Here is a 22,987-nt window from a genome sequence, read left to right on the forward strand (position 1 = left end):
GTTTTTGCCTCTTCACGATCACTCGCTTTAGTCCTAATTTGTAAGTCGCTTTGGATAAAAGCGTATGCTAAATGACTAAATATAAATGTAATGTAAATGTCCTGTTTTCCGGGGGAATTAATCAAAAGTTTATACTTAAAAAAAGCTAAATGATCTGCCAATGGGGTGAGAAAAATAATGCTAATTCAAACAGAAACAAGATTATTTTTCCCACCCCATTGGCAGATCATTTTGCTTGTTTTAAGCAAAAACTCACTTAATTTGATTTATCTCCTCAGAAACAAGACTTAATATCTTATGTCATTTTACTACTTTAGTAAATGGATCTTGATTTTAGAAATGTTTGATATTTGGACTGGAAAAGTAAGAAAATCATTTTTTGCAGTGTATGGATTCATTTTACGATCTCTTTATGAACTTTTTGAAGCGTCAAAGTGGTAGTTGCGTAGCTGTCAATGGAGGGACAGAAATCTTTTGGATTTCATTTAAAACATCTTAATTTGTTTCGAAGATGAGCATTTTTTTGGTGAACTAGCCCTTTAAGATCCACTGAAATGGTACTTGGGGAACTGAAACTGTTCTTCTATGGCATCGCTGCGAAAACCCACTTTTTGAACGTTTATTTTTAAGAGATACCAACTTGAGATTGCACTGGCCATATAGACAATCTTACAGTGCTTACTTAAATCATCATACTTTTATGGTGTTTTTGTTCTTTCTTGAGCTTGACAGAATAAATCAGAATAAATTCCCTTGTGTTTCTTCAACACTCACTGTCTTCTAGAACGCTGGAATATTTGATGCGTCATCTGGTCAAAATGTCCACGTTTGCATCCGAGACCAACATGCACTCGAGAAACCTCGCCATCGTCTGGGCCCCAAACCTCCTCAGGTATTTGATTATTTTAAAGTTATTCTTTTACATTTAAACTGCATGTGCATCGAAATGCATTGAAAGTGACTTACAGCTCATTTAGGGAATACATTTGATCAGAATGTTAGCAGAAATGTAGTGTTCTTATACTGAAGTATACACTAGCTGTGTTTCAATCCAACTTATTTTGAGATATCGCATAAAAACGCTGGATGGAAACGCCAAGATGCGCATAAAAAACATATGCGCTCAATTGAGGAGGAGGATACATTTTCTATCCGATTAGAAGAAATGCGCATGAACTATGGAACTATGGAAACAGATTTACTGAATAAATCCCTCAAAACCCCCCAAAAAACCAAAAATCCCAAAAAACTTTGGCTCAGCGTCGGCTGTGATTGGATAACTGGAGTAACCAGAGGACCAATGGCGTCGCAGCGTCTCTAATGTTGGTTTGATGAAGTGGAAGTGTGTGATCAGAATATTTGGTGTAATTCCCTCCAGAAGCGTCTCACACACGAGTGTGTTCCCGAACACCAGCATCCGAACATGACAGTGTTTATTGTGTTTCATCTGGCGCTCCGAGACACTTGTTTATGATGGAGGGAAAATAGCCAAATTTAAGAAACTTAGTTTTATTAGTGATATTCTGCACCATTTTCCTGGGAAGTGATGATTTAATTTCATTTAATGTAATTTTACACTGTTAAATATACAGTTTTTGAAAGTAAAAACAGAAGAAATCATCTTATAATTAAATAGATGGAGTCAAGTGTGAAGACGGCTCATGACTGGACTAAAAATCACTAATGATCATTAAGCGAATCAATCAAAACTAACTTTATCTGGACAATAACTTTATTCTAGAGCTGCTGTAAAGCCTGAACACTCTCTGTCACTGTAATCTCCTATTATCACTGTAAAAGCTGCTGTGAAACACTATATTATTAAAGCGCTGTTTAAATGAAGGAGACTTGACTTGACTATATTTAAATGTCAAACCATTGTAAAATCTGCTCATTTTAGCTGGAAATATTCTTAGTTTAACATCTACGTCCGAGAGTTTCACATAGTCAGAACAAAATAGTAATTTCTCGACAGGTTTCTTTAAGTTTTTGCATCAAAAATACCAAAATGAAAAAAAATCTCCAAAATTTTTCAAAAGTCAATTAAAGAAGAAAAATGTTTACTTTAACTTTTAAATTCTTAAGTACATTGAAAAAAACGTATGTTGTTCTTGTTTTCCAGCACACATATCTAAACATTCTTGTTCAGCAAAATTACTGAAGATATTAAGTCTTGTTTTATGAAAAATGCATCAAAATTAAGCGAGTTTGTGCAGATCAAATATCTGTCAATCAAGTCAGAAAAATAAACTTAATTCAGAGTGAAAACAAGATTATTTTTCTTGACTCCATTGGCAGATATTTGTTCTTGTTTTAAGCACAAACGATGATGAATTTTTACTTAATATCTTCAGTCATTTTGCTTCTTCTCCAGTAAATGTATCTTCATTTAAGAATATTTAGATATTTGTGCTGGAGAATGAGACAGAAACACTGAGGAACATTTGCAGTTTAAATACATTGGTGTTGTAAGAGTCATTCTCTAGCAGTTGAGCTACAGGGACAGATTTATTTGTGATTAGTAAATCAGTGCATGATTACCTGCAGATCGAAGGACATCGAGTCGACTGGTTTTAACGGTACAGCGGCGTTCATGGAGGTCCGAGTTCAGTCCATCGTGGTCGAGTTTATTCTCACTCATGTGGCCGAGCTTTTCCCTGGAACAGGTATTTTATCTTTCTTAAAGTCGGCCTGACTGGTCTTTTCTATGGAAGCTTGTTTCCGCCACAGAATAAAACATTTTAAAAGATAATTGCAACTTTTTATCTCACAATTGCGAGTTTACATCTCGCAATTCTGACTTTATTTCTCAGAATTGCGTGATATAAAGTCAGAATTGCGTGATATAAAGTCAGAATTGCGTGAAATAAAGTTGCAATTGCGAGATATAAAGTCAGAATTGCGTGAAATAAAGTCAGAATTGCGTGATTTAAAGTCAGAATTGCGAGATATAAAGTCAGAATTGCGTGATATAAAGTCAGAATTGCGTGATTTAAAGTCAGAATTGCGTGATTTAAAGTCAGAATTGCGAGATATAAAGTCAGAATTGCGTTATATAAAGTCAGAATTGCGTGATTTAAAGTCAGAATTGTGAGATATAAAGTCAGAATTGCGTGAAATAAAGTTGCAATTGCGAGATATAAAGTCAGAATTGCATGAAATAAAGTTGCAATTGCGTGATATAAAGTCAGAATTGCGTGAAATAAAGTTGCAATCGCGAGATATAAAGTCAGAATTGCGTGAAATAAAGTTGCAATTGCCAGATATAAAGTCAGAATTGCGTGAAATAAAGTTGCAATTGTGAGATATAAGGTCAGAATTGCGAGATATAAAGTCAGAATTGCGTGAAATAAAGTTGCAATTGTGAGATATAAGGTCAGAATTGCGAGATATAAAGTCAGAATTGCGAGATATAAAGTCAGAATTGCGAGATATAAAGTCAGAATTGCGTGAAATAAAGTCAGAATTGCGAGATATAAAGTCAGAATTGCGTGAAATAAAGTCAGAATCGCGTGATATAAAGTCAGAATTGCGTGAAATAAAGTCAGAATTGCGAGATATAAAGTCAGAATTGTGTGATATAAAGTCAGAATTGCGAGATATAAAGTCAGAATTGCGTGAAATAAAGTTGCAATTGCGAGATATAAAGTCAGAATTGCGTGAAATAAAGTCGCAATTGCGTGATATAAAGTCAGAATTGCGTGATTTAAAGTCAGAATTGCGAGATATAAAGTCAGAATTGCGTGATATAAAGTCAGAATTGTGTGATTTAAAGTCAGAATTGCGTGATTTAAAGTCAGAATTGCGTGATTTAAAGTCAGAATTGCGAGATATAAAGTCAGAATTGCGTGATATAAAGTCAGAATTGCGTGATTTAAAGTCAGAATTGCGTGATTTAAAGTCAGAATTGCGTGATTTAAAGTCAGAATTGCGAGATATAAAGTCAGAATTGCGTGATATAAAGTCAGAATTGCGTGAAATAAAGTTGCAATTGCAAGATATAAAGTCAGAATTGCGTGAAATAAAGTTGCAATTGTGAGATATAAAGTCAGAATTGCGTGATATAAAGTCAGAATTGCGTGAAATAAAGTTGCAATTGCAAGATATAAAGTCAGAATTGCGTGAAATAAAGTTGCAATTGTGAGATATAAGGTCAGAATTGCGTGATATAAAGTCAGAATTGCGTGAAATAAAGTTGCAATTGTGAGATATAAGGTCAGAATTGCGAGATATAAAGTCAGAATTGCGAGATATAAAGTCAGAATTGCGAGATATAAAGTCAGAATTGCGTGAAATAAAGTCAGAATTGCGAGATATAAAGTCAGAATTGCGTGAAATAAAGTCAGAATCGCGTGATATAAAGTCAGAATTGCGTGAAATAAAGTCAGAATTGCGAGATATAAAGTCAGAATTGTGTGATATAAAGTCAGAATTGCGAGATATAAAGTCAGAATTGCGTGAAATAAAGTTGCAATTGCGAGATATAAAGTCAGAATTGCGTGAAATAAAGTCGCAATTGCGTGATATAAAGTCAGAATTGCGTGATTTAAAGTCAGAATTGCGAGATATAAAGTCAGAATTGCGTGATATAAAGTCAGAATTGCGTGATTTAAAGTCAGAATTGCGTGATTTAAAGTCAGAATTGCGTGATTTAAAGTCAGAATTGCGAGATATAAAGTCAGAATTGCGTGATATAAAGTCAGAATTGCGTGAAATAAAGTTGCAATTGCAAGATATAAAGTCAGAATTGCATGAAATAAAGTTGCAATTGCGTGATATAAAGTCAGAATTGCGTGAAATAAAGTTGCAATCGCGAGATATAAAGTCAGAATTGCGTGAAATAAAGTCGCAATTGCGAGATATAAAGTCAGAATTGCGTGATTTAAAGTCAGAATTGCGTGATTTAAAGTCAGAATTGCGAGATATAAAGTCAGAATTGCGTGAAATAAAGTTGCAATTGCGAGATATAAAGTCAGAATTGCGTGATTTAAAGTCAGAATTGCGTGATTTAAAGTCAGAATTGCGAGATATAAAGTCAGAATTGCGTGAAATAAAGTTGCAATTGCGAGATATAAAGTCAGAATTGCGTGAAATAAAGTCAGAATTGCGTGAAATAAAGTCAGAATTGTGTGAAATAAAGTCAGAATCGCATGATATAAAGTCAGAATTGCGTGAAATAAAGTCAGAATTGCGAGATATAAAGTCAGAATTGCGTGAAATAAAGTCGCAATTGTGTCTTATAAAGTCAGATTTCTGACTTTTTTTCTCGCAATTGCGACTTTATATCACGTAATTGTCAGATTAAAAAGTCGCAATTACCTTTTTTATTTTTCACTCTGTGGCGGAAACAAGCTTCCATACTTTTCTTCCCTATAGTGTCGTAAATCTGAGAGAAACGCTTCTGGAACAAGAACAAATGTGGGCGGGGCTTGAATGTGTCTGTGGGGAATTGATTGAATTGATTGGATGGTTGTGGTTTGCTATTGGTGGATCTCATGTGAGTGACAGGTTGCCCGGCCCTCGTCATCATAGAAGAGAGAGATGTCACTCCTTATTTAGAATTTTTTTTTCTTTATATAAGTTATATATACAGTATATACTCTTAAATCAAGATACATTTACTGGAGAAGAAAAAAAACATTTATGAAAATGAAGTGAGTTTCTGGAGTCAAAATGAAAATGAGATTATTTTTCTGACTCCATTGGCAGATATTTGTTCTTGTTTTAAACACAAACTCACTTCATTTTCATACATTTTCCAGACTTAATATCTTCAGTGCTTTTGCTTCTTCTCCAGTAAATGTGTCTTGATTTAAGAATGTTTAGATGTTTGTGCTGGAGAACGAGACTGAGGAAGAGCATGACTTCTGTGCAGTGTGAATTATAATCTGATGTTTTAACACAGGATTGACTGTGGAGCGCCGGAAGTCTCTTCCATCACCCTCGATTCTGTCCGGTCATGATGATCATTTCTTCAAATCTCTTCCTCTACACTGTCCTGGAAACCTCAGTCCGGGAGACGGGCCTCCAGCCATGCGCTCGTACCACGCCATCATCGACGGCACTGACAAGTAAGACCGACCGACCGACCACACGTAAAGAGCATCTCAGTTTTTGTATTATTAGAATCGATGCTCCTCGCAACTGGATTTAAAGTGGTTTAACATGGTAAAATATTTTATTTTATTTTATTTTTTATTATTTTTTTATTTTATTCTATCAAGTGTAACATTACTTCTATAAAATATGTGAGATTAGGATTAGTGCATCCCCAATCAAGTTGAATTGAATTGAATTGAATTGAATTGAATTTTATTTTATTTTATTTTATTTTTTTATTTTATTCTATCAAGTGTAACATTACTTCTATAAAATATGTGAGATTAGCATTAGTGCATCCCCAATCAAGTTTAATTTAATTTAATTTTTTATTTTATTTTATTTTATTTTATTTTATTTTATTTATCAAGTTGTAACATCACTACTATAAATATGTGAGATTAGCATTAGTGCATCCCCAATCAAGTTTAATTTAATTTTATTTAATTTTATTTTATTATATTTTATTTATCAAGTTGTAACATCACTACTATAAATATGTGAGATTAGCATTAGTGCATCCCCAATCAAGTTTAATTTAATTTAATTTAATTTCATTTCATTTCATTTCATTTAATCTAATTTTATTTATCAAGTTGTAACATCACTACTATAAATATGTGAGATTAGCATTAGTGCATCCCCAATCAAGTTTAATTTAATTTAATTTAATTTAATTTTATTTAATTTAATTTTATTTTATTTTATTTTATTTTATTTTATTTTATTTTATTTATCAAGTTGTAACATCACTACTATAAATATGTGAGATTAGCATTAGTGCATCCCCAATCAAGTTTATTTACTATTTCATGGTTTTGTATTTTTTATTTAATTTTATTTCATTTCATTTCATTTTTTTTTATTTTGTTTTATTTATGAAGTTGTAACATCACTACTATAAATATGTGAGATTTCGATTTCGATTTCGATACTATTTCATGTTTTTGTATTTTTTATTTTATTTTATTTCCTGCTATATTTATTTGATTTTATGCATCCCCAATCAAGTTTATATTCTATTTAATTTCATGTCATGTTATTTTTATTTTTTTAATTAAAAAAAATAATATATATTTATTTTATTTCATTTTATTTTACCTGGTGTAACATCACTCACATCAAGAGAGTTGAGAAAAGTAACCCCAAAGATGCCCAAAAGTTAAATAATCATGATTTTGAGGATAATATATAGCTATATACTGATGCTTTACATACTGATGTGTGTGTGTGTGTGTGTGTGTGTGTGTGTGTGTGTGTGTGTGTAGGAGGAAGGGCTCTCTCAAAGGAAGGAAGTGGAAATCCATCTTTAATTTGGGCGGGAGACTCCACGATCCCCGTAAGAAGAGCAAATACTGTCCTAAAGGTACGAGTGCAAAACTGCCGAACCACAGATGCTTTCTGCACAGGGTTCGTACGATGAGCTTGAAGCGCTTGAATTTGACTTTTTGAAATGCAAGTCCTGGAAAACCTTTTGAAAACAGCCATATTTATGAAAAGGTACTTGAAAAGTGCTTGAATTATTGAAAGACAATAAATGTGAAATTAGTGTTTAATTTCATTGATTAAACAATCTTTTCATGCAAAATTAACGCTGCAGCCCGTCTGATATACGGCTGTGAGCATGATACTATAAATATAAATTTATTTTCAAATAAATAAATTCATTCTTCAGGTCAATCATATATTCATGAGGAAAAAAAATCAGTTTGAATAAGGAAAGCGATATCTTTGTCATAGTATCCTTTCACTGGTTAAAGTACCGCAGTCATTGCATGTGCTGCACTTTATTTCTACCATTTTATTTTATTAGTTTATTTTTTATTCATCTATTTACCTTTTTTTTTTTTTTTTTTAGGTTTTAAAGATATTGTTTGATTAGTAAGATCTCTGATTGTCGTTTCATTTGGCAGTATCTGTACAGTATCTGATAGCTATAAACCCTTCCCCTCACATCTCATGCTCTCGTTTCTCTTCATCTTCACTTGATCTCGACGCACAGACAAAGAGAAGACGACGCTGAGGCCTGCGAAGAGCATGGACTCTCTGAGCTGCGGCCCGTTCCCAGCAGAAGGTATGAGGAGGTTCATCACACAATAAAGGATCACCTGTTAGTGTGGATTGATTAAACAAGAACTCCATATACACTACATGTCAAATGTTTGGGATCAGTACATTTTTAATGTTTTTAAAAGAGTCTCTTCTGCTCACCAAGGCTGCATTTATTTGATTAAAAATACAAAAAAAACCAGTAATATTGTGAAATATTATGACAAATTAAAATGACTGTTTTCTATTTTAATATATTTTAAAATGTAATTTATTCCTTTGATCAACCGATCCAATACTTTTTGACTGGTAGTGTAATAATGAAGCATCCTTTGCATGTTTGTTTTCATGTCTCTCAGATTCGAAACATCCTCCAGCTCATCTTCCTCCTCTGCTTTTGCCCTCGGCCTCGGGCAGCTCAGAGGGCGTGGCTTCTGCCGGAGGGGGCGTGGCTTCTGCCGGAGGGGGCGTGTCCAGCGGATACGCGGTGACGTACCGACGGACTGGCGGAGCTCAGGTCAGTATGTTGTTGTTTTTTTTATTATTATTAATTCAGTGCCATGAGAACAAGAGGGATTACATCTTCACATTATCACATTAACATTAGCTGCCAGGAAATGAAAGAAAGAAAAAAACATGACATAAAATCCAGTGCTTTCAAAGCATCATGTTTTCAACGCTTTTTAACTTTTTGTTTGTTCCAAAAGATTTACATATAATTTAAAGTCATTTTTAAAATGTGAAAAATAAATAATTGTGTGATACGTTGTTTTTATCATGGATAGATGCACTTTTATGATGGATAGATGCACTTTTATCATAGATAGATGCACATTTATGATGGATAGATGCACTTTTATGATGGATAGATGCACTTTTATCATAGATAGATGCACTTTTATGATGGATGGATGCACTTTTATGATGGACAGATGCACTTTTATGATGGACAGATGCACTTTTATGATGGATAAGATGCACTTTTATCATGGACAGATGCACTTTTTTGAGCTTCAATCTGTTGGTTGCAATCCACTGCAATTATAAAGCTTGGAAGATCCAGGACATTTTTTAATATAACTCTGATTCTATTCGTCTGAAAGAAGAATGTAAAAAAAACCTAGGATGGCTTGAGGGAGAGTAAATCATGGGATAATTTTCATTTTAAAGTGAACTACTCCTTTAACACAAAACTTATTTGGCAATCTCCATGTTTCGAGCTCAGGTCAGTATGGTGAGCGGAGGGACTCCGGGAACGTACAGTCGTCTGGACTCTGGGGGCGGAGCCAATGGGGCCGAGGGGGCGTCGCTGGGCGTGTCCCGATCGCCAGGAATGGCCAGCAAAGCGGACCGGCGCGCAGGGATCCACATCTCCGGGCCTTTTTCCGTGACCGTCCCGCTTCACATCACATCTGGACTGGCTCTGGGAGTGTTACACGGCGGCTGGAACGAGAGAGAGCAAACCGCGGAGGAAGACGAGGACGTTAAGAGCACCGATGAGAGCAAACATGATGATGTTCCCGACGAGAGTAAAAGAGAAATCAGTGAAGAAGGTCAGGTGGATTGTGGGAAGAATATGGCAGATATTAAGGAAGAAACTGTGCCAGAAGAAGGAGACGCACCGAGTGTCAAAGACGATCAGAGTCTGAATCAAGAGTCAGTGAAGGAGAAGGAAGAAGATCCAATGCCAGAGGTCAAAGAGGAAGCCCCAGATGAGGATTACATGGGTAATATTTTGATTATCGTTCACTGAATTGTTTTCACAATTTAGTTTTGCAGTGCTTTCATAGTAAATTATAAAATCTTAAAGTCCCCCTGTAGTCAATAATTTTATCTGTTAAAACTCATGTTTGATCACCAAAATGACATATTTAAAAGTTTTTTCCTTTGCCTTAAAATATCTTGAATGTAACTCGAAACCCTTGCCTCATTTAGTATGCACGGTTCTATGAATATGCAAATGAGCCCCACCTCCACTCACTCACTCAGCTCAGAGATCCACTGGTTGACGATCACACGTTGATCTGATTGGTTACAAGGTAGTTTGTGACGTCAGAAACACCAGCGATTTCAAAGCGTGTTTTTGAGACTGTCTTTGGTTCACTGCAGTTTTAAGGAGGAAATACTCAGCAATGCTGTCGACTTATGAATTTACACATGCTTTGTCTTAAAGCACATTAAAAACACCACATAGACATATAAACAACAGTAAAAGCTGTTTTTGTTTACCACAGGGGGACTTTATAAAGGGCACCTATTATGCCTCTTTTCACAAGCTGTAAAATAGGTCTCTGATGTCCCCAGAGTGTGTGTGTGAAGTTTTAGCTCAAAATACCCAACAGATAATTTTTTACAGCATGTTTAAATTGTCACTTTTTGGCGCTCAGAAAAACACACCGTTTTAATGTGTATCCCTTTAAATGCAAATGAGCTGCTGCTGCCGCACAGGGGGCGGAGCCTCACGAGATCGCGCTCAGAGCCAGGACAATCTCATCTCACAGGATGATAATATCAGAACAGAAACTCTCAGTAGCGGTGTTCATTTCGACCCGGAGTCGGACAATAATGCCTACAGAGCCAGAGAATATATGCTGTATGGAGATAGTGGGAGATAGTTTAGTTTAATTATGGTTATAACGTATTTGTCATCTGCTTTTATCCACTATTAATACAAGCCCGCTGTAAACTGCAATGTCAGTCAATAGTTGTGCATGTGCAAAAGGACGTCACATTGCCCCGAATCTGAAAACGGCTTGTTCTGAGACACTGCTTATGATTTATGGGGATTAAATAAAAAGCACTGGGTGGATTTTTATCATTATAGGGTGGTTATGTACACAATGTCAACACATATGTATGTTCAAACACCATGTAAAAGTGAATTTTGCATAATAGGTGCCCTTTAAATAATTTCCAAATAGAAAGGAGATGTTGAATCCTCATTACATGAAATAGTGTGTGATAGAAAATGATGGCAGATGTGAATGGTTTTTCCCACAGAGATGAGAGGAAACCCCCTCCCAGCGCCGGTCAGTCCGCGCTACTACGAGGACATGGAGTTTCCAGACCAGGACCTTCCGCTGGATCTACAGGAGGCGTTTGGGTTCCTGGACTCGATGGACAACTGTGCTTCAAACCAGGTGTGTATACGTCTCATTGCTGCTTGTCCACTCTCTTGTCTAACTGCTCTCTATTGAATTCTGTGGCTTTACGTATCTGAACATAATAAAAATCATCTGGTCTTTTGCAGGTCTTAAAATTAGGTAAATACTACCTCAGATTGACTGGGCCGGTGCAACACCTTGATTCTTTTCTTCTTCAGCCGTTCTGTTGTAGATTTTGTTAGTGTTCTTGGGATCATTGTCCTGTTGCATGACCCACTTTCAGCCAAGCTTTAGCTGTCGGACAGTCTGCCTCACATTTGACTCTTGAGTAGTGCTGTCAAAATGGCTGAAAAGCTAAATTCGAATTTCTTTCTTAAATATTAGCAAAATTCGAACTACACTATATTGCGACAAGTTTTGGGACATCTGCCTTTACATGCACATGAATTTTAATGACATACCATTCTTAATCTGTAGGATTTAATATGGAGTTGCTTCACCCTTTGCAGCTACAACAGCTTCAACTCTTCTGGGAAGGCTTTCCACAAGGTTTAGGAGTGTGTTTATGGGAATTTTTGACCATTCTTCTAGAAGCGCATTTGTGAGGTCAGACACTGATGTTGAACGAGAAGGCTCTCAGTCTCGCTCTAATTCATCTCAAAGGTGTTCTATCGGGTTGAGCTCAGGACTCTGTGCAGGAGTCCAGTTCCTCCACATCAAACTCCTCATCCATGTCTTTATGGACCCTGCTTTGTGCACTGGTGCCCAGTCATGTTGGAACAGGAAAATCCCCAAACTGTTCCCACAAAGTTGGGAGCATGAAATTGTCCAAAATGTCTTGGTATGCTAAAGGATTAAGAGTTCCTTTCACTGGAACTAAGGGGCCAACCCCTGAAAAACAACCCCACACCATAATCCATCCCATTACACCACTGCATCCCACGCTTTACACCACTGCATCTGACGCTTTACACCACTGCATCCCACGCTTTACTCCACTGCATCCCACGCTTTACACCACTGCATCCCACACTTTACACCACTGCATCCCACGCTTTACACCACTGCATCCCACACTTTACACCACTGCATCCCACACTTTACACCACTGCATCCCACACTTTACCCCACTGCATCCCACGCTTTACACCACTGCATCCCACGCTTTACACCACTGCATCCCACGCTTTACACCACTGCATCCCACACTTTACCCCACTGCATCCCACGCTTTACACCACTGCATCCCACACTTTACCCCACTGCATCCCACGCTTTACACCACTGCATCCCACGCTTTACTCCACTGCATCCCACGCTTTACACCACTGCATCCCACGCTTTACTCCACTGCATCCCACGCTTTACACCACTGCATCCCACGCTTTACACCACTGCATCCCGCGCTTTACTCCACTGCATCCCACGCTTTACACCACTGCATCCCACGCTTTACACCACTGCATCCCACGCTTTACACCACTGCACCCCTCGCTTTACTCCACTGCATCCCACGCTTTACACCACTGCATCCCACGCTTTACACCACTGCATCCCACGCTTTACTCCACTGCATCCCACGCTTTACACCACTGCACCCCACGCTTTACACCATTGCATCCCGCGCTTTACACCACTGCATCCCACGCTTTACACCACTGCATCCCACGCTTTACACCACTGCATCTGACGCTTTACACCACTGCATCCCACGCTTTACACCACTGCATCCCACGCTTTACACCACTGCATCCAACGCTTTACACCACTTCATCCCACGCTTTACACCACTTCATCCCACGCTTTACACCACTGCATCCCACGCTTTACACCACTTCATCCCACGCTTTACACCACTGCATCCCACACTTTACACCACTGCATCCCACGCTTTACACCACTGCATCCCACGCTTTACACCATTTCATCCCACGCTTTACTCCACTTCATCTCACGCTTTACACCACTGCATCCCATGCTTTATACCACCACATCCCACGCTTTACACCACTGCATCCCACGCTTTACACCACTGCATCCCACGCTTTACACCACTTCATCCCACGCTTTACACCACTTCATCCCACGCTTTACTCCACCGCATCCCACGCTTTACACCACTGCATCCCACGGTTTACTCCACTGCATCCCACGGTTTACACCACTTTACACCACTGCATCCCACGCTTTACACCACTGCACCCCACGCTTTACACCAACTGCATCCCACGCTTTACACCACTGCATCCCACGCTTTACATCACTGCATCCCATGCTTTACCCCACTGCATCCCACGGTTTACACCACTGCATCCCACGCTTTACCCCACTGCACCCCACGCTTTACATCACTGCATCCCATGCTTTACCCCACTGCATCCCACGGTTTACACCACTTTACACCACTGCACCCCACGCTTTACATCACTGCATCCCATGCTTTACCCCACTGCATCCCACGGTTTACACCACTGCATCCCACGCTTTACACCAACTGCACCCCACGCTTTACACCACTGCATCCCAAGCTTTACACCACTGCATCCCAAGCTTTACATCACTGCATCCCATGCTTTACCCCACTGCATCCCACGCTTTACACCACTGCACCCCACGCTTTACACCAACTGCACCCCACGCTTTACACCAACTGCATCCCACGCTTTACACCACTGCATCCCACGCTTTACATCACTGCATCCCATGCTTTACCCCACTGCATCCCACGGTTTACACCACTTTACACCACTGCATCCCACGCTTTACACCACTGCACCCCACGCTTTACACCAACTGCACCCCACGCTTTACACCACTGCATCCCACGCTTTACACCACTGCATCCCACGCTTTACACCACTGCACCCCACGCTTTACCCCACTGCATCCCACGCTTTACACCACTGCATCCCACGCTTTACCCCACTGCATCCCACGCTTTACTCCACTGCATCCCACGCTTTACACCACTGCATCCCACGCTTTACCCCACTGCATCCCACGCTTTACACCACTGCATCCCACGCTTTACACCACTGCATCCCACGCTTTACTCCACTGCACCCCACGCTTTACACCACTGCATCCCACGCTTTACACCACTGCACCCCACGCTTTACGCCACTGCACCCCACGCTTTACTCCACTGCATCCCACGCTTTACTCCACTGCATCCCACGCTTTACACCACTGCATCCCACGCTTTACACCACTGCATCCCACGCTTTACACCACTGCATCCCACGCTTTACCCCACTGCATCCCACGCTTTACTCCACTGCATCCCACGCTTTACTCCACTGCATCCCACGCTTTACACAACTGCATCCCACGCTTTACACCACTGCATCCCACGGTTTACTCCACTGCACCCCACGCTTTACACCACTGCATCCCACGCTTTACTCCACTGCACCCCATGCTTTACCCCACTGCATCCCACGCTTTACACCACTGCACCCCACGCTTTACACCACTGCACCCCTCGTTTTACACCACTGCTCCCCACGCTTTACACCACTGCATCCCACGCTTTACACCACTGCATCCCACGCTTTACACCAATGCACCCCTCGTTTTACACCACTGCTCCCCACGCTTTACACCACTGCACCCCACGCTTTACACCACTGCACCCCACGCTTTACACCACTGCACCCCTCGTTTTACACCACTGCTCCCCACGCTTTACACCACTGCATCCCACGCTTTACTCCACTGCACCCCACGCTTTACACCACTGCACCCCACGCTTTACACCACTGCATCCCACGCTTTACACCACTGCATCCCCTTTACACCACTGCATTCCATGCTTTACCCCACTGCATCCCGCGCTTTACACCACTGCATCCCACGCTTTACACCACTGCACCCCACGCTTTACCCCACTGCATCCCACGCTTTACACCACTCCATCCCACGCTTTACACCACTGCATCCCACGCTTTACTCCACTGCATCCCACGCTTTACACCACTGCATCCCACGCTTTACACCACTGCATCCCACGCTTTACACCACTGCATCCCACGCTTTACTCCACTGCATCCCACGATTTACTCCACTGCATCCCACGCTTTACTCCACTGCATCCCACGCTTTACACCACTGCATCCCACGCTTTACACCACTGCATCCCACGCTTTACACCACTGCATCCCACGCTTTACACCACTGCACCCCTCGTTTTACACCACTGCACCCCACTCTTTACACCACTGCACCCCACGCTTTACGCCACTGCATCCCACGCTTTACTCCACTGCATCCCACGCTTTACACCACTGCATCCCACGCTTTACACCACTGCATCCCACGCTTTACACCACTGCACCCCACGCTTTACACCACTGCATCCCACGCTTTACACCACTGCACCCCACGCTTTACACCACTGCATCCCACGCTTTACACCACTGCATCCCACGCTTTACACCACTGCATCCCACGCTTTACACCACTGCACCCCTCGTTTTACACCACTGCTCCCCACGCTTTACACCACTGCACCCCACGCTTTACACCACTGCACCCCTCGTTTTACACCACTGCTCCCCACGCTTTACACCACTGCATCCCACGCTTTACTCCACTGCACCCCACGCTTTACACCACTGCATCCCACGCTTTACACCACTGCACCCCTCGTTTTACACCACTGCTCCCCACGCTTTACACCACTGCATCCCACGCTTTACACCACTGCACCCCTCGTTTTACACCACTGCTCCCCACGCTTTACACCACTGCATCCCACGCTTTACACCACTGCATCTCACGCTTTACACCACTGCATCCCACGCTTTACACCACTGCATCCCACGCTTTACACCACTGCATCCCACATTTTACACCACTGCACCCCACGCTTTACACCACTGCACCCCACGCTTTACACCACTGCATCCCACGCTTTACACCACTGCACCCCTCGTTTTACACCACTGCTCCCCATGCTTTACACCACTGCATCCCATGCTTTACACCACTGCTCTCCACGCTTTACACCACTGCATCCCACGCTTTACCCCACTGCATCCCACGCTTTACACCACTGCATCCCACGCTTTACACCACTGCTCCCCATGCTTTACACCACTGCATCCCACGCTTTACACCACTGCTCTCCACGCTTTACACCACTGCATCCCACGCTTTACACCACTGCACGTGCACCCCGCGCTTTACACCACTGCATCCCACGCTTTACACCACTGCACCCCTCGTTTTACACCACTGCACCCCACGCTTTACGCCACTGCACCCCACGCTTTACGCCACTGCACCCCACGCTTTACACCACTCGGCCATGGAAACCCATTCCATGAAGCTCTACGCAATGATCTTGAGCTAATCTGAAGGCCACACAAAGTTTGGAGGTCTGTAGCTATTGACTCTGCATAAAGTTGGCGACTTCTGCGCCCTTCCAAACATGACACACTTCTCCTGTCTTTTTCTAACTACTGTTATGAACTTTAACTTTTAACATGTTAAGGCCTGTAGAGTCTGAGGTGTAGCTCTCGGGTGTTTTGTGATTTCTCTGAGCATTGCACAGTCTGACCTTTGCTGGGACGTTCTCTCCTGGGAAGATTGGCAACTGTCTTGAATGTTGATGATGGATTTCAGTTTGTTTGGAAATGCTCGTATAACCCTTCTTAGATTGATGGCAGCAACAATTGCTTCTCTAAGATCATTTCTCATGTCTTTCCTCTTGGCATTGTGTTTTAACACACACCTGATGGCTCCAGACCAGCAAACTGGCAAAACTTCTGTTTTTATAGAGGTGAACGCACTTGCTGATGATTAATTAATCTGCTACTTACCTTCTTAATCCCTATAGAAGCACTAAGATTTAATTTGTCACTCATGGCTTCTTCATTTTGGCTTTATTTTTGTTAAATAAATAATGACACGGTGTGATTACGGTGTTTGATACGTGTTGTTGTTCATCTGAGGTTGTATTTACCTACTTTTGCTAAGGACCAGATAATTTTTATTATGCTCTGATACGTAAAACCATGGAATTCAAAAGTCTCCTGTCTTTTTCACATTTCTACGCACACATATTATATATTTACAGATTTGTATATTAGATGCGATTAATCGTGATTAATCGATTAGACAGCACTAATAATAAAATAATTTGGTTATTATTTATGATCATTTAATTGACATTATTTATTTAAATATTATCAAATAAAATAAGTTAAAGTCCCCCTGTAGTCAATAATTAGTTAAAATGTGTAGTTTAATACTGTTGGCTTTTGTTTGAATCAGTGTTTATATTGTCTCTCGAAGCTTCTCTTCCTGCATCTGACGTCTGTCTCGCTTTCTCTCCGTTTGCCAGGTTGAGTTTTCAGTCGAAGCACCTTGTTTCGAAATGGAATACGAGGAAGAGGAAGATCAAAACCAGGATAATCGGGCCGTTTCATGCTCATTGCAAAACTGCACTAGTGACTCTGAAAAACCGGCAGCCAAAATCATCAGCCCGTCATTCGCACACAGGCTTATTCCTGGGAAATCACACAGTTTGCCTTATAAGTCCCGCCCCTTCCTACCAGCTCTGTCATTATCATCATCAGACGACGACGACTACAGCCCTGGTGATGATGATGATGATGAGTCTGATAAAGGGTCTGAATATGAGGACATGTTTTGTCACAGTCTCCCATCCAGTCGGTGTTTTCAGGGTCTCTCTTGGTCGGGTCCAGAAACCACCGTTGACACTCCTGTTAGCAGCGATGTAGCGGTTCACTGCAGTAACCAATCAGATTGCTTAGATGGGATGCAAAACGTACTTCCTACAGAGAACAGCAAAGATGCCGACCAATCGGAAGACGTGATTCCTACCGCTCCTACATTGACAGACAATAGTGAAAACGCTTTTCATCTCAGTTCAGGTGTATTAAAGACGGATGAAAACGAGAAAGAAGAGGATGCTGGGAATGAGAAACACACGTTGATGTAAGTACCTGAAGCATATGAATTTATTATCTCTTCCACTAGTCTCCATTTGTGTTTCAAGTTACAAAGACTTTTTATGTTGAGTTGGAACAACACAAAATGTGTAGTTCTTGTGTAATACTGGTTACACTTTATTTTAAGGTGTCGTTGTTACAGTGTAATTATATATTTTAGTACTGAGTAATATTATTTAACTACATGTACTTACTATAGGGTTAGGGTAGGATTAGGATTTGTTTGAGGGTTAGTTGTATGTAATTATGCATAGTTTACTGTTCATGTAACATAGGTAACAAGGACACTGTAAAATAAAGTGTTACTGTAATATTTTACACCTTTTGTTTGTGTACAGAAGGGAAGATGAAGCCAGTGACGAGGACACATATTTCGGACCGGACTCGATACCTTCTTCACCAGCGCATGATAAAACTGAGACCAATGAGTTCCCAGGTGCGGATGTTGACGGTTACCATGGTAACAGTGAGGTGATGATCAATGAGCTCACTGTTGTCGACTGCATCTCACTGGCTCTTCAAGATCAACCATCGGAGAAACCAACAGCGATTATGAGCGAGCGAGAGATTGAGGATGAGAAGAGTGAGGAAACGGAGTCAGAAGAGTTGAAAGAGTGTGAGAACAGCATCAACCAAACACATACAGAGGAAGAAAAGTGTGACTATGATGAAGAAGATGCAAAGACTGGATCAGTTGAAGAATCTAGTGATGAGAAAGAAGTGAGCGCGACTGAAAGGAAAGAAGATTTGGAGGGAAATAGTGGCGAGGAGAAAGAGGAAAATTCAAAGGTTGAATCTGTAAAAGAAAGAAAACAAGATGAGAGAAAGGAAGATTTAGTGGAAAATAGTGGAAAATGTGAGGAAGAAGAGGAAAATGCAAAGGATGAACCTGTAAAAGAAGGAGAACAAGATGAGAGAAAGGAAGATTTAATGGAAAATAGTGGAGAATTTGAGGAAGAAGAGGAAAATCCAAAGGATGAACCTGTAAAAGAAGGAGAACAAGATGAAAGAAAGGAAGATTTAATGGAAAATAGTGGAGAATTTGAGGAAGAAGAGGAAAATCCAAAGGATGAACCTGTAAAAGAAGGAGAACAAGATGAAAGAAAGGAGGATTTAATGGAAAATAGTGGAGAATTTGAGGAAGAAGAGGAAAATCCAAAGGATGAACCTGTAAAAGTAGGAGAACAAGATGAGAGAAAAGATTTGGTGGAAAATAGTGGAGAATGTGATGAAGAAGAGGAAAATGTAAAGGATGAAACTGTAAAAGAAGGAGAACAAGATGAAAGTAAAGAAGATTTAATGGAAAATAGTGGAAAATGTGCAGAAGAAGAAGAAAATGCAAAGGATGAACATGTAAAAGTAGAACAAGATGAAAAAAAGGAAGATTTAATAGAAAATAGTGGAGATTATGAGGAAGAAGAGGAAAATGCAAAGGATGAACCTGTAAAAGAAGGAGAACAAGATGAAAGAAAGGAAGATTTAGTGGAAAGTCATGAACGAAACACTGAGGAGGACGTGAACGTAAAAACAGAAGATTTTGTTGAGGTAAACATTGAGGAGATAGTTGAAGGAAAAGAAGGTAGAGATGATCCTGAAGCAGATGAGATTCAGCGTGAAGAAAACGAAAGCATCTCATCAACGGCTCCCAAACGTTTGGCAAATCAAGCCAGAGCGGTTCCCGCCGTCCCACCCAAACCTCAAAACTCGAAACTCACGGCCTTCGCGCTCAGAAAGCAGTTCGAGCACAGACACACACCGCTGACGGACGGACAGCACGAGGATAAAGGAGTGGAGGAACTGCTGAGCGAAGAAGAGAAAGAGCACAGAGACGCTGAGGAGAAGCAGGAGGACGAGGGTCCGAGAGAGCGCCCGGGGAGTTGGGATGGTGTGGTGGATCGGAGGAAAGATCTGCAAAGGGAAACGGAGAAAGAGGGGAAGAGGAACAGCGGCATCAGCATGTGTTTTGATGAAGCCGTCGCTCGCGCCACGGTGAAGAGGAGCAAAGAGAGAGAAAACACGGACAGGTTATCCGGCGCTCACTGGGACAGAGACAGCAGGAAAGATGGGAAAACTGACTAACTAACCAACTAAAGCGCATCATGTGGAAGCTCGTTTCCGTCACACATTAAAAATTAACACATTTTGCAATTTGGACTTTATAACTCGCAATTGTGAATTTGGTAACACTATGTTACAGTGTACTTGTTACACGTGTTACATGTTGTTACTATAGTAATAACTATAAATTATACATAATTACATGCAACTAAGCCAAACCCTCATCCTAACCTGGTATGGTGACACTATGTTACAGTGTACTTGTTACACGTGTTACATGTTGTTACTATAGTAATAACTATAAATTATACATAATCACATGCAACTAAACCAAACATAGTGTTACCTGGTATGGTAACACTATGTTACAGTGTACTTGTTACACGTGTTACATGTTGTTACTATAGTAATAACTATAAATTATACATAATTACATGCAACTAAACCAAACATAGTGTTACCTGGTATGGTAACACTATGTTACAGTGTACTTGTTACACGTGTTACATGTTACTATAGTAATAACTATAAAATATACGTAATTACATGCAACTAAGCCAAACCCTCATCCTAACCTGGTATGGTGACACTATGTTACAGTGTACTTGTTACACGTGTTACATGTTGTTACTATAGTAATAACTATAAATTATACATAATTACATGCAACTAAGCCAAACCCTCATCCTAACCTGGTATGGTGACACTATGTTACAGTGTACTTGTTACACGTGTTACATGTTGTTACTATAGTAATAACTATAAATTATACATAATTACATGCAACTAAACCAAACATAGTGTTACCTGGTATGGTAACACTATGTTACAGTGTACTTGTTACACGTGTTACATGTTGTTACTATAGTAATAACTATAAATTATACATAATTACATGCAACTAAACCAAACATAGTGTTACCTGGTATGGTAACACTATGTTACAGTGTACTTGTTACACGTGTTACATGTTACTATAGTAATAACTATAAAATATACGTAATTACATGCAACTAAGCCAAACCCTCATCCTAACCTGGTATGGTGACACTATGTTACAGTGTACTTGTTACATGTGTTACATGTTGTTACTATAGTAATAACTATAAATTATACATAATTACATGCAACTAAGCCAAACCCTCATCCTAACCTGGTATGGTGACACTATGTTACAGTGTACTTGTTACACGTGTTACATGCAGTTACTATAGTAATAACTATAAATTATACGTAATTACATGCAACTAAGCCAAACCCTCATCCTAACCATTACCCCATAGTAAGTATATGTAGTTACTAAATATTAATCAGTACTTAAATGTATAATTACAATGTAAAGAACACACCTGTAACTGCGAGTTTATATCTACGTTGCAATTACTTTTTACTCCGTGACAGAAACAAGCTTCCATAACATGATCGCGTAGTGTAAAATATTATGTGCAAAGAAAGGAAAGTTATGTACCAAAACCTTTTATACTCTTTAATATTCTGATGTTATTTTTCAATTTACTAATTTTCTTATGATAAAATATATAAATGTATGGGAGAGTCCCCCATGAGGTGTATAGCTATTTGTCAAAATCTAAGTATTCTATTCATACAAAATAAACTCAGCCAGCCATATTAATGGTAACACTTTATTATAAAGTAGTTTCATGAACTAACAATGATAAATTCTTCTGAAGCATTTATTAATCATAGTTCATGTTAATTTGAACATTTACATTTTTAAGATCAAAATTTGTGTTAACATTAGTAAATGCACTGTGAACTAACATAAACAAATGCTGTAAGAATATATTGATAGTTCATGTTAGTTATTGTATTAACTAATGCTGACAAATGAGATCTTATTGTAAAGTGTTACCATATTAACTAATTATCTGATGTCAGTGGTGTTCATTTTCACCCTTAATGGTTTAATGTTGTGATCATTGTGTTATAAATGCTAATGCATTCAAAGACAAATACATCAAGTCCTAACACAACGGCTTAATTAAGAACAAGACAATCTGTATAGACAGGAAATTGTTTTATGTATTTTAATTTCTGTTGTTGTATACATTCAACACGCTATGCATTTAATTTCAATAAATTAGTATTTTCACTATAAATTGGTGTATGTTTTGCTGTTTTTTTCTCATATTCAGATATATTTCAGGTTTCAGAATGGTAAGTCTGGCCATCTCTAAAATTTGGCACAAAATGTTTATTATAAACTACAAAGTTGTCATGTGATGCAAGACTTGTACATCAAAAAATAAATACTGATGTGATAATGATTAATTGCCATGGTCACATATTCACTAGAAGTAACTTCTACTATGTTGAAAATTAATATTTAGACTTAAAACTTTGGTAACACTTTATTTTACAGTGTCCTTGTTACATATGTAACATGTACTTACCATAGTAATAACAATAAATTATGCATAATTACATGCAACTAACCCTCAACCAAACCCTAATCCTACCCTAACTCTATAGTAAGTACATGTAGTTACTTAATACTCAGTACTTACATATATAATTACACTGTAACAATGACACCTTAAAATAAAGTGTAACCAAAACGTGTCAGTATGTTGTGAAACACAAATCTCTCAGTAATTCGGGTCAGTGCGTTTTTCTATGGCGCTTCTAAACTAGGTTTTAATGTATTGAAACGAAACCATCCGACATCTATTGGTC

General features: G+C 39.6%; 1 protein-coding gene across 4 annotated transcripts in view; it reads left to right on the forward strand.

Moving 5' to 3' along the window:
• LOC307161965 (uncharacterized protein) overlaps positions 1–21,187 on the forward strand; it is a 39,195-nt gene extending 18,008 nt beyond the window's left edge. For all 4 annotated transcript variants that reach the window (XM_079876956.1, XM_079876957.1, XM_079876958.1 and 1 more), the window contains 10 exons: positions 785–892; positions 2,548–2,666; positions 5,906–6,071; positions 7,368–7,465; positions 8,102–8,173; positions 8,508–8,665; positions 9,374–9,875; positions 11,149–11,288; positions 17,602–18,218; positions 18,571–21,187. In XM_079876956.1, the coding sequence (XP_079733082.1) occupies positions 785–892; positions 2,548–2,666; positions 5,906–6,071; positions 7,368–7,465; positions 8,102–8,173; positions 8,508–8,665; positions 9,374–9,875; positions 11,149–11,288; positions 17,602–18,218; positions 18,571–20,311 (3,721 nt within the window). In that variant the 3' untranslated portion in view covers positions 20,312–21,187. The remainder of the gene's footprint in view (positions 1–784; positions 893–2,547; positions 2,667–5,905; positions 6,072–7,367; positions 7,466–8,101; positions 8,174–8,507; positions 8,666–9,373; positions 9,876–11,148; positions 11,289–17,601; positions 18,219–18,570) is intronic.
• Positions 21,188–22,987: the final 1,800 nt, after the last annotated feature.

The sequence above is a fragment of the Squalius cephalus genome, assembly GCF_949319135.1.
Source record: "Squalius cephalus genome assembly, chromosome: 7".
Lineage (NCBI taxonomy): Eukaryota > Metazoa > Chordata > Actinopteri > Cypriniformes > Leuciscidae > Squalius > Squalius cephalus.